The following is a 12,194-nucleotide window of genomic DNA, read 5'->3' on the forward strand; positions in this document are numbered from 1 at the left end:
CATGAGTGTTTGGAGAGAAGCAGGAACAACTAGTGAAAGGGAAAATGGTAGACTTCCAAAAAAAACAAAGGGAAGAAGGAAAGAGGTAGTAGCATGATTATACTTGCAAAATGAAGAAAGTAAAAAGCCAAAGTAGTAATAGCCAATACATAGTAAAAAATAAAGCAAGGCAGAAGAAGTAAAACTAGCATATTGAAGGTTACACTAAATAGGAAGTGGCTCAATTACCTATTCAATTACAGAAACACTAAGATTAGTTTAAATATAAAACATTGCTAAATGCTATTCTCAAGAAACATAGTTAAAAGAAAATGATAAAGGTTGAAACAAAGGGTTAAGAAAACATTAGGGAGAAAGTAGGTATGGCAACATTAAGACCAGATAAGTTGGAATGAGGTTAAAAGCATGAACAAGGATAAAATAGGTACTGTGTAATAGTAAAAGATAACATTAATGAAAAATCAATGATAGTCATTGCATAGGCACCAAACAATGTAATTGATACATATATGAGACAAATGTTACAGAAATGCAAGAGAGCTTCATGAAACTCTACATTTATAGTTGTTGTTTTTTTGTTTTTTTTGTTTTTGTTTTTGTTTTTGGTAGGCTCCATGCTGGGCCCAATGTGGCACTTGAACTCATGACCCTGAGATCAAGACCTGGGCTGAGATCGACAGACATTTAACCAAACTGAGTCACCCAGATGCCCCATAATTGAATTTTAATAAACTCTTTTCAGAATTAAGATCCCATAGACAAAAAAATAAATAAGCACATAGGAGAATTGAATAATGCAATTAACAAATCAATTTAATATGTATTTCCTTCAAATCAAAAGTTTGCATTTTGCATTTCCCAAATCAACCAAGTACTTGTCTACAAAGAAGAATTCATATAATTCTAAAATAAAGGTTTTATAGGCCATCCTCTCTGCTCATAATAAAACTAGATATAGAGAGTTAAAAATATAAAAGATCCCAAGTGCTAGAAACTAAGAAATCACTCTTAAATAATTTTTGAGTCAAAGAGGAATCAAGACTAAAATTATAAACTATTCAAAACTGATCAAAGCAGAATACTTTATTCCCAAACCTATAGCACACAGCTATAGCTATGCTCAGAGGAAAATTAATGGCCTTAAAACACCTTTGTTGTTAAAGGAGAAAAATCTAAAATGAAGAAACTTTACATCAATTTTAAAACATGAGGAAAAAGGAACATTTAAATTTGAGAAAACATGAAAAAACCCAGAAAAGTAAATCAATAAAATAGAAAGCAAACCAGAACTGTAGATAGCCAATAAAATGGATGAACCCATCACAAGCTTGATTAAGGAAAAGAGAGAGCCAAATTCCATGAATAACAGTAGGGTAACAATGTTTTAAATCTAAAGAAAATGGATTATTCCCTAGGAAACAAACTGAAGTTTGACCAAGAAGTAGAAAACTTGACTATGTCAGTTAACATAGTAGAGATTGAAATATGAGTCCAGATTGATTATTTGAAAGTACAGCAGGACAACATCACTTCACGGCTGACAGCAGAACTCATCCATGGAGGAGAGCAGATGGAAATGGGTGGGGGGAGATGATGAGGTCAGAGGGAAGAAATGAGAAGATCTGGGGAGGGGACAGTGGAGAGAGGGAGAGGATGGTGTGATAGGGACAATTTCAGACAGTATCTCCTCTACTGCCCCCTGCTGCCCAACATATTCCTACTCTCTTTAATGACTATGTTCAGCCATATTTATGTTCAGCTACCATTTGTACAACCAGGAGCTGCTATCCAGAATCTGGGGGTGATCACAGCAAAACAGCCGGGATGTGTACCCCAAAGCTCTTCTCCCTTTTCTCCTGGTGGCTCACTCCTGTGCAACCTCATGTTGGTGGTGTCTCTCTGGTTAAGATTCCTGCCCCTACATATCTATTCTACTCATCGGTGGGATGGGAAGGCTCTGGTGAAGGCAGGACAGGGTCACTCCAGGGAGCTCTCCAAACTGCCTACCACTATTTGGGCTACTTCAGAGGACATCTGGGCATCTGTCCATGGCCCATGGGCAGGGTGAGCTGCACAGGGATGACTTTCTTGGAGGGGTGGGGATTTTCATTTCTGCCCCACCCTTGTCCATGCCCACAAGAGAGATGCGGCATCTGCTTGCCAGACTGGCTTAATAAGATTTGTTCTGCTCCAGAAGGAGCTTGTTTGACCACATTTGGGAAATACCATCGATTTTCTGCCTCTTAGCCCCAAAAGATGTTTTTTAAAAACACTCCCTTACTCCTGGACAACATCTCTTGGCAAGCAAATTCAGTGATTGACAATACTTCATCCAGGAAGTTCTTTCTTATTTCGAATTAGTAGATGTTTTCCTATTTTTACATAAATATCTGGCCATCTTGATCATAATGCATTATAGGATTTCTAAGGCCCTGTGGTTTTTCCAGACTTGCCGGACATGCTTTTTCCTTTTTCTGAATTACTTAGCTTTTATCCATTTTTCTTCCCATGAATTTGACAGCTGGCAATGCAGTTAACATTTAATTTCTACAGGGATGGAAGTGGGAACTTGGGAGAAAAAAAGCAACCCAGATACCTGTGACCAAAGTGGGACCTTGTTAATGACAGAGGCTGGGGGTGGGAAAGAAAGGGAGAAGAGAGAATCTTGTCCAAGTGAACGGAAAGGACTTTTTTTTTTTTTTTAAGATTTTATTTATTTATTTGAGAGCGAGACAGTGAGAGAGAGCATGAGCGAGGAGAAGGTCAGAGGGAGAAGCAGACTCCCCATGGAGCTGAGAGCCCGATGTGGGACTCGATCCCGGGACCCCGGGATCATGACCTGAACTGAAGGCAGTCGTCCAACCAACTGAGCCACCCAGGCATCCCCGGAAAGGACTTTTTATATCCAAACAGTTTTCCTGTCCTGGAAATCCAATATAAGGCATGGTTAAAACCCAGCTTCTGGGTGCCTGGGTGGCTCAGTCAGTTAAATGTCTCTGCCTTTAGCTCAGGTCATGATCCCAGGGTCCTGGGGAGCCTGCTTTCCCCCCCACTCTACCCTGCTCATGCTCTCTCTCTTTTTCTCTCTCTCAAATAAATAAAAATCTTTAAAAAACCCCAACAAACCCCAGTTCCTATCAGATCTACTTCTTGGGGTGGAGAGTCTCATGGGCTTAAAGGAAAGGAAAGTAGATTTCTGGGCACAGTTTGTCCGTAATGAATGAATGGGGCATCTAGTTCTGTTAACTCTTATTAGAATATCTGGGGGGGCATCCCCTCCCTTTTGGGTAATTGAGTCCTGTCTGGAAGGGCTGACATCCCTGTTCTCAGCAGACCACCTGCCCTTCACACTCCCCTCTAAGCCTGGGGTCTAGGAGCCTCCCTGCACACCGAGTCTGCACACCGAGCTCAGTTTTTCCTTCCTCTCATGGTGGTGCAGCTGCCCGCAGAGGTGGAAGCAGAGTGAGGGGACTGGGGAGGGATGGTTCCCAGACACTGCTGGGGAAGGAGGGCCTGGTTGGAAACGGCGGCACCAGGTCAAGGAGCCTCGGAGCAGATCTTCCTGATTCTAGACATACTAATCTCACCTTCCTAAAAATCTTCCACTGTTGTAAAGAACATGGCAGCGTCCTTTGGACCTGCTCTCTGCCCACCAGCTCCAAACCGTTATTGTGGTGGGCATCTGTGTCTGGCACTGGCACACCTGGGCTTGTGGGCCGAATCTAGTTTCCTTGTTTCATCAAGTCTTAGAACACAGCCATGCTCATTCACGTATATGTCATCTAAGGCTGTTTTATGCTACAATGACGCAGGGGAGTCTTTGCTAAAGACACTGTAAGTCCTCCAGAACCTCAAATATTTACTTTTTGACCCTTTCCAGAAAAAGCTTGCTGAACCCTCATATACCTATAAATGGAGACTGAATGTAAGTTAATGACTGTAATTGGGAAGTCAAGTTATGAACTTCATGGATAATTGTCCTTCTACTCAGGTTAACCATTTGTTTCAAGTATCGCAGAACCTCATAAAGCTTCCAACACCCACAGGCAAATAGGACAATGAGATACGCTTCTCCAGCTTTTCACATGCTGAGCTCAGATACTTTTCTCAACTGGGATCTCTGCACAAAGATGCTGGTTTGACTTATACTGAGACATGCTTATCCTTCATATTTTTATCCTTTATAATAAAAGTCATACATGGGATTCTCATTTTTATGAATTGTTTCCTGCTGAGATATCATCTTGCCCGTACTCTGACCACTGAATATTCGAGACTGCCTATTTAGATGGTCCCAGTGCTCTAACTGTCCCTGTTCTGACTTTAAAACTCTTATTAGTGTAAAATTCCTCTCTCTTATGTGACGCTGCGTGTCCTCATCGGCCACTAAGTACCTTCAATTCTTGGCTTGTATCCCCTGAATTCCCACCCACTCTGGGTCCGCCTGGGAACCCCTCAGCAAGTTCAGTGTTAGAGCATCTATTATTCAGCTAAACACGCCACGAAGAACATCTTGTGGTCATTTTCCCAAAAGACTAAGGAGAAATGTTTTTGTTTGAAGACAATGACATTGAAAGCACACACCTCACTTCTAACTCTGCAAGCTCATGCCAACTTCCTCTAATGTCGTACGTGGATAGTTACGGCCACTTGGGCAGAGAGAGAGAAATCAGCACGAGGGAAAGGGAGGTACAGGTGTGTTTGGTTCTAACAGTTGCCAGGAGAGGCACGGAAGGGGAGTGCTGCAGCCGGCTGACCCAGAGCTGAGACCACAGGGAGCAGAGACCAGGTGCAGGCAAAGAGCGTTTCTGCTTAGAAGTGGGCTAGTCACCGCTGGGGGACTTCTCTTCTTCACTGCTCTTCACTTTTAGGTAGTAGATGCGGTTGGCCTCTGGGTAGGTGACTTTGCTGAGTGGGAGCTTGTAGATGGCTGGGTTGTTGGTCGTCAGGAGCAGGAAGGTGAGGGTGGACAGGCAGAAGGCCCAGGTACCCGGTGGCACACCAATCTAGAAGAAGAAACGCTGGGGTCTGAAAATGGTCCTAGGCTCCAGGGGCCCTGGGGGACAAGGGTATGTAGGATGTGAGGATGGGGATCCTTCTTCCCTAGTGATGACATTGGATTTTGGGTTCATAACATCCGAGGAGTTGGTCTAGGAGTTTGAGATGTTGGTACCTTAGGACACAGTCAGAATCTTTCAATGATGGAGCTGAAAATCAGCCTGGGGATCATTTCCCACATCCGGCCACACACAAACACCTCCATCCGTCCATCTAGGTTCTCCACTGCTGGCTGTATCACTCTCTGGCGCACACACAGCCAACCCCAACATACCTCAGAGGCACAGGCGTGCAATTGCCAGTCCTTCTCTGGACAAACCTGGACAAACCTTGGCAGAGGCATTGTGTGGGTACTAGCCACCATAACAACTCAGGGTTCTTCCAGAAACTGCAAATGTCCTAAAGCCCTGGCTGGGGAGGGACATGTTTGGGAGAATCCAAACTTACCACCGACATGATGTTGGAGAGGGCTGCTCCCATGTATGCACAGAACAGGGCTGTGGAAAAACAAGGACCACAGAGTCAGCTTCCCAGGGTCTGCCCTCACGCCTCCCCAGAGGCAGGGGTCCCGTCCTGTCTTCGGCAACCTCCAGCGTCGGCAACACACCCTGACATCTGGCATAGCTGCGCAACATGGTTATGGTAGTTATCTTTGTGGGTAGGTGTGGCCAATCTCCCGCCAGACCGTGTGTTCCCAGGGCAGCAATGAAAGCCTTCCAGTCCTTCCCCACTTCCACGGGGAGTCCGCACTTCCATGCATAGAGTCAGGGGTCAATAAGCATCTTTTGCTTGTCCAAACTGACATTGGGGATGGTCTGGCCCAGCTGGGCGGCTGGATTATTATCTGTCTCGGTGTTGAGGGGTCAGATTATGTGAGCCCCAACAAATCCCCTCCCATCCAAGATTCTGAGCAGCTATGATAGACCTTGTTGGACCCACACCAAGTCTCACCAAGGCTGGACCTTACTGGTCCGTGATCTTGTCTTCAGGAGCCAGGCATCTGAGTTCACCCCAGGATGTGGCCCCTAGGACAGTTAGGGGAGCTCATCCACACCCCCATGCCTTTGGACAACCTCCTTCTGCCCCTTCACCTTTGTTCTTTCTGTTCCTCTGTCCAGAACACCTTCTCCGCAACCCCTCTCCCCTGTACCTCCCCAATTCCCACCCTGGAAGTGTTGAGATAAACCCCATCCTCCCCCCGAAGCCTTCCCAGATGGTTCTAGCCACAAGAATCTGCCACTTCTCTGAAGGCCAAAGGCAGTTACGGTCTGGGCCTCAAAATATCTGGCACTTTTGACTTGACAAATATTTACCAAGCCTACTGTCTCCCTGCAGGCTGCTGAGGGGAATACAAGGGACATGGAAGTCATTTACAGTCTCCACACATGAGTGGGGAGAAAAACAAAACAAAAATGTTCTTCCACTCTTTACTTGTCTCTAGTTTTGCTTGTTAAAGTCCTGCTGTTTCCAGAGAATATAAGCAACTTCAGGGTGGGAAGACTGGTGGGAAGATGGGGGCTTGGGTTTGAATCTTGTTCTGCCCTTAATAGATGTGTTCCATGCCAAGTTCACGAACCCTTCTGGGCTTCATTCCCTCTGCCATAAAATGGGCCGACAATCTATGCCTGGTGGTGACCTTGGGAGGACTGAGCTCACATGTGGTGCTGGGGTGCAGCTATAATAAGGCCTCTAGCCCATTTTCCTTGGGACAGCACGCTGTTTACTCCATGGGAATCAAGCTCCCACAGTCCGATTTTCTGCAACCTCAGTGCTCCCAAGCACGTCACCTCACTGGGTCTTTCCAATAATCCTTTCAGACACCACCGCCTTAACAGTTGTGTGATTACTTCTATTCTGCTGGATGTGGCTTCATGAGGATGTGGTCACCATTACATCTTCCATGCCTAGCCTAGGGCCTGGCACTTACTGGTGCTCTGTAATGGGCTGTGTGATGAAAATATATTACACCAGGACACTGACACTAGCACATGAGGAAATGCACGTGTGATCTCCTTGTAAACTTCCAACACTGTTGTAATAGCAGTAAGCGTGGTTGTGGCTCTATTTGACAGAAGAGGAACCTCAAGGACCCTGGTATCGGGACCCAAGCCACAGGTCTTTGTATCCCTGCTGTTGAGTTCCGATTTGTGGCTCCATGGGTTTCACATAACCAAGTAGGGAGGGAAGGAAGGAACAGCAGAGTGACATGGCTGCCATCTTTCCCCAGATACCCACCACAGACGAGGGCCAGCAGGTGGGTCTGCCAGGTGAGCGCGTAGAACATGCCCCCGATGGCAATGCAGGACAGGACACAGTTGTAGCTCCAGAGTCCCATGTAGATCGTCTTGAAGGGAGTGGCCACCGTCAGTGCTGTGGGACAAGTTGTGTTGTTTCTGGTCAGTTCCTGGTCCCAGCACAAAGGCCACTTCATGGGTGGTGTCATGTCTCAGGGTGGCCTCATCTTGCCATTACCCCCATCCTCCTCCCTCCTCCCATCAAAGAAGCCTCTACAAATGGCATCTGGTCTTCAGGAACCAGCAACCAGAAGACAGCAGTGGTTTCCAAACTGTGTTTTGGAGATTTCACACAGAGGTACGACTACTTCCAAGGTGAGGGGAAGTCAAGGTATTGGGATTCTAGGCCTTCCCCACTCCTTTGGCCACAGCAACTGCATTTTTAGCAAGAAAGCTTTCAGTTGAGAAAGGTGGGCCTCAAACAACTGGGGAAAAGTATGTATGTACACATATAGGCATAAGGAGATAGAGAAATATTACAGTGAGAGGGTAGGAGGCAAACAACAGGTGAATCGGGTAAAGAATGTACGGGGTGCTTTGTGTACCATTCTTCTTTTTGTAATTTTTTGATAAGTTTGAAGTTTTCAAAGAATTTTTTTAAGTTCTTCTTCCAAGAAGTTTTTGACAAATATTGGAATGAGTCAACAGGACCCTAGTCCCATATGCCTAATGCCAGTTTCTGGCTCTGCTGTCCATCTAGTCATATATAGGTGCATGTACATACATATACATACATATAGAAAGAGTAAATCACATTTGTCAGATAGCAACACAAATTTTGAGAAATTATTTTCCTTTAGTTTCCTTGACATTTCGAAGAGTTGGGTCATTTATACCCCTTGGTCTGCTACTGCTCTCTTCCCCTCTGAGTTCCCCCCTTCCCAGCCGCCAGCTCCCGGGGGCTCAATGAGCAGCCAATCCGGTCTTTGGCCCCTTGTGTCTCTCTACATATCCTGCTTTGGCAGTCTGCTCCCTTTGGAGACTCAAGAAAGGGAAGAATACATCCCTACCCTTGACAGTGTTCACAAACGTCAGTGAAGATCATAGATCTAGAACATCTGCCACGTGCAGGGATGGAATGACCTCAGGAAGATTACCCCAAAGCCCTCCCTGCAGAAAGGGGACTGTGTCCTACCTGCCAGCATCCCCACGATGGAGCCAATGGCGGCATGCAGGCAGATGAGTGGCGAGGAGATGAACAGAGCCACCAGGAACACGCCGCCTGTCCAGGGATTGTCGCAGCCGTACACCTGGCCGACCCCGACGGGGATGGCTTGTAGCAGCTGCAAAATCAACAGAATCAGGTAACAGGAGCGTGGGCACAAGCTGCAAAGACCAGGCTTTAGGGTCAGGATGGAGCCGTTCCTGGTGGGGCTAATGGGATGGAACGGGCCTGGGGCAGCACCGGTATGCCCGTGTGTAAGAGAACTTGGGAGGAAGGACACCAGCTGGAACAAATCGCTCTTCACTTCACCACCTAGCAGGCATCTGGCATCCCCCATGCGAAGCCAGGCAGGGCCCCCCAACACAGGTGCTTCTGAGGGACACATGGCTTCTGCCCTGAGGGGAGAAGCTTTGAGGGGACCAGAGGGCACCTCCTCTCTAGACTGCCATTGGGGGTTTTGGGGCACTAAGATATTTCCACTAGACTTTCTGAAATCCTACAATTATTCCAGGAATATTGGAAATATTTTAGGTCATTTTGATGATTGCCTTAATCTAAGGTCTCCCAGCTCACTGACAGCCAAGGCCAGGCTAAAGCCTCTGAACTTGACCCCTAGTCTACAGGTGGTTGCTGTAGGCTCACTGTTACCTCGGGTATTGTGGGGTTCTGGGAAGGAGGAGGGACTTCCCCTGCTCCAGGAGCCTCTAGCACTGCAGAAAGGTAACATGTGCAACTTGGAAAACAGAACAAAGCCAACATCCCTGAGCCTGAGAGTCCTCTGCTGGAGGGGGGTCAATGGAGATGGTTAGCTTGACAGCCTGGTGGCCCTTTTCTGCGCATGCTGAACCATCCCTATCTGACAGAGGAGGGGAAGAAGGAAAGGAGGGAGACTGGCAGACCAGGCAGGGCACGCTGGCTTGGGAGCTACGGGCACCTGCCTTCAGGGGCCTCTGCAGGAGCTCACGGCTTGATGGTGAATGTGTCACTTCTTCCTGTAGGGCTCTGGTGTCTGCCTCTCTAACGGGAGGAGGCTGCCTTAGCAGATGATCTTCCAGCTTTAAAATTCTGCCGTCTCCGCTCCATTACTAGGTGATGTGACCTCTTTGAGGGCGGGGCTTCTTTATGGCTGGGTGCATACTGGCCTCATAGATGTGTACTGAGTGGTGCAGGGGTTTCCAAACCTGACTGTGTGGTGGAATCATCTGGAGATTTTTTTTTTAAGCATATAATGTATTATTTGCGCCAGGGGCACAGGTCTGTGAATCATCAGGCTTACACATTTCACACTCACCATTGCACATACCCTCCCCAGTGTCCCTTACCCAGCCACCCTAACCTTCCCTCCCCCCCAACCCTCAGTTTGTTTTCTGAGATTAAGAGTCTCTTATCACCTAGAGATGTTTAAAAAAAAAAAAATGATGCCTGGCTCCTCCCCAACATTGTGACTTAACCGGTATGGGCCTGACCAGGGCCTCAGGAGATTATCATGGGCAGTGAGTTTGGGGACCCCCAGGTTAGTTCCACATGATCTACTGTAGCTGCTGGGAGTTCATTGGACCTCTCCTTTGAGCGAAATTTTGGACTTTGTAACAATCTGATTTAATTCTGGAGTCAGTCTGATTTCTTTAGAGGATAGTGTTTTGAGCTTTTAAGCTTTACCCATCCTTGTCTCCAGATGGGTGGCCTTTCAGTCACGGAGCCCCATTTGGGCCAGAGCCTATAGCCCTGGGCTGGCATGACAGCATGGGGGTGTGGCTTATTTAAGGGAGCCCCGAGAAAGCTTTGTGCAAGTTCAGGGAACAGCTTCGGGCAGGGAAGGGGTTAGAAGTCTACTCAGTAACTGCTCTATGACTTCCCCACGTCTGAGGAATGCAGGCTGCTGAGGGGGTTCCAACTACCCCCTTCCCCCTGGGAACACAGGTTTGAAATGCAAGCAGTCAGGAATGACAGGAATGAGGGACAAGTAGCCTCTGAATGGAGCCTGGGTTCAGAAAGCTGCTTCCTCTGCCGGGGGATCCGTATTTTAGCTTGGTGAACTGTGGCCCCGGGGCTGCCTCCCTCCCCTCCACCTGCTTTCCAGCACTCTGGGGTGGAGGTGTGAAGGTCAGTCGGGTGTGCATGGAAATGTACTGAGCACCGGCCTCCTTCCTACTCCGTACCCCAGACGATTCTCCAGTAAAGATGACAGTTTGGATGAACAAAAAGGAAGTCATTCTCATCATTATTTTAAAGAGAAGGAGGGAAGGGGTGTTGGGCTGCGGATGGTTTGGAAGAAAAGGAGCTGGGGGTCAGAGCAGTGGTGTGATGGGGAGCTTGGATGGTGAGCTTGGATGGATTTGTGGATTTGTGGATGATGTGGATTTGTGTGGCCTGCCCCTTTCTAGTTATGGTGAAGATGAACAAGAGGCCCCTCTTGTCTGTGGCTCTCCCCCATCAGCAGTCCCCTTGCTGCCGCACTGCAGAGCCTCACAGTGTGGGCTGGGAGGGGGGGACACCGGGACCCCTCCCTTTGGCAGCGCCACTTGGAGCCTTGCCTTGCGGGTAGGGCTCAGGGACAGCAGGTCTGTGTCGCTAAGGCAGTGTGCCTAACTGTCGGACGAGGACCACCGATGATCCTATCAGAGTCAGGGTTTTGCCCCTGCTCCCGTCCCTGCTGTTTTCCACTGGAGAGGCTGGGCTTTCCCTTCAAGGCCATTCTCTCGGATTTTGACCCTGACCCTGACCCATACCCGAGCCCTGGCCCCAGACAAAACTTTACAAAGACAACATCTTTAAAAAAGGTTTTGTGCACCTGGCAGCTGCATCTGCACGAGGGGCCCGGGAGCCTTTCCTGTTCTGAGACGCTTCGCGTCAGAATGCAGCCCAGAGCCGCGCTGCCCGCCCTGCCCTGGAAGCCGTGGCCCTGGAGCTGAGCCCCCCGGCGGCTCCGGTGGCTTCAGTACATCTAGACAACAGGCTCAGCCGGGTGGTGAGGGCTCAGAAATGAGGTTGTCCCGACAGTACTGAGGACATGGGTTATGTCTGCAAGCATTCAAAAGGCAATCATGGAAACGATATTCTGAATGACTCTAGAAAGTCAAGCCAGAACCAATGGGGGAAAGATGGAGGGGGTTGGATTTTGGGGGAAGGTAGAGAACACTCTAGCACTTAGTAAAGACACCCACTGAGGGCCAGACTGCACGGGGAAGCAGAGCGTTCCCCTCACTGTGGAGGCTCCAGCCGAGGTGCCTGTGCTGCCTGGGATGAGGCAGGTGGCGGCTCGCAGCCTGGGCTCTGCAGCAGGCTGCCTGGGTTTTACGCCTGGGCACAAGCCGCACTTTGACCCTGGGCAACGAATTGGCTCTGTGCCTCAGTTTTCTCATCTGGGAATGGGGATAATGACAGTACTTACAGTGCTGGGCTATCATGAGGGCTGGTTAGACGAGTTCAGAAGCTGAGGGCTTGGAACAGTGTCCGGTAAGTAATAAGCCTGCCCTCGGGTGAGCACTTAGCTTTCTCTATTGTGCATCAATAAGGCCAAAGGTTACAATTCTATATATTTAATCTTATGTTAGATTTTTTTTTTTAAAGATTTTATTTATTTATTTGTCAGAATGAGCACAGGCAGACAGAGTGGCAGGCAGAGGCAGATGGAGAAGCAGGCTCCCGCTGAGCAAGGAGTCCGATGTGGGACTCCA

The 12,194-nt window shown here is 48.1% G+C and overlaps 1 protein-coding gene across 2 annotated transcripts in view; it reads right to left on the bottom strand.

The window, feature by feature from the left end:
* Positions 1-12,194, bottom strand: part of SLC14A2 (solute carrier family 14 member 2) — a 178,205-nt gene that overhangs the window by 25,092 nt on the left and 140,919 nt on the right. For both annotated transcript variants that reach the window (XM_032859494.1, XM_032859495.1), the window contains exons 7-10: positions 8,488-8,635; positions 7,294-7,428; positions 5,506-5,555; positions 4,832-5,006 (exon numbers count right to left, since the gene is read on the bottom strand). In XM_032859494.1, the coding sequence (XP_032715385.1) occupies positions 4,832-5,006; positions 5,506-5,555; positions 7,294-7,428; positions 8,488-8,635 (508 nt within the window). The remainder of the gene's footprint in view (positions 1-4,831; positions 5,007-5,505; positions 5,556-7,293; positions 7,429-8,487; positions 8,636-12,194) is intronic.

Source organism: Lontra canadensis, unplaced genomic scaffold (genome assembly GCF_010015895.1).
Source record: "Lontra canadensis isolate GAN:19392208 unplaced genomic scaffold, GSC_riverotter_1.0 scaffold17, whole genome shotgun sequence".
NCBI classification, from domain to species: domain Eukaryota; kingdom Metazoa; phylum Chordata; class Mammalia; order Carnivora; family Mustelidae; genus Lontra; species Lontra canadensis.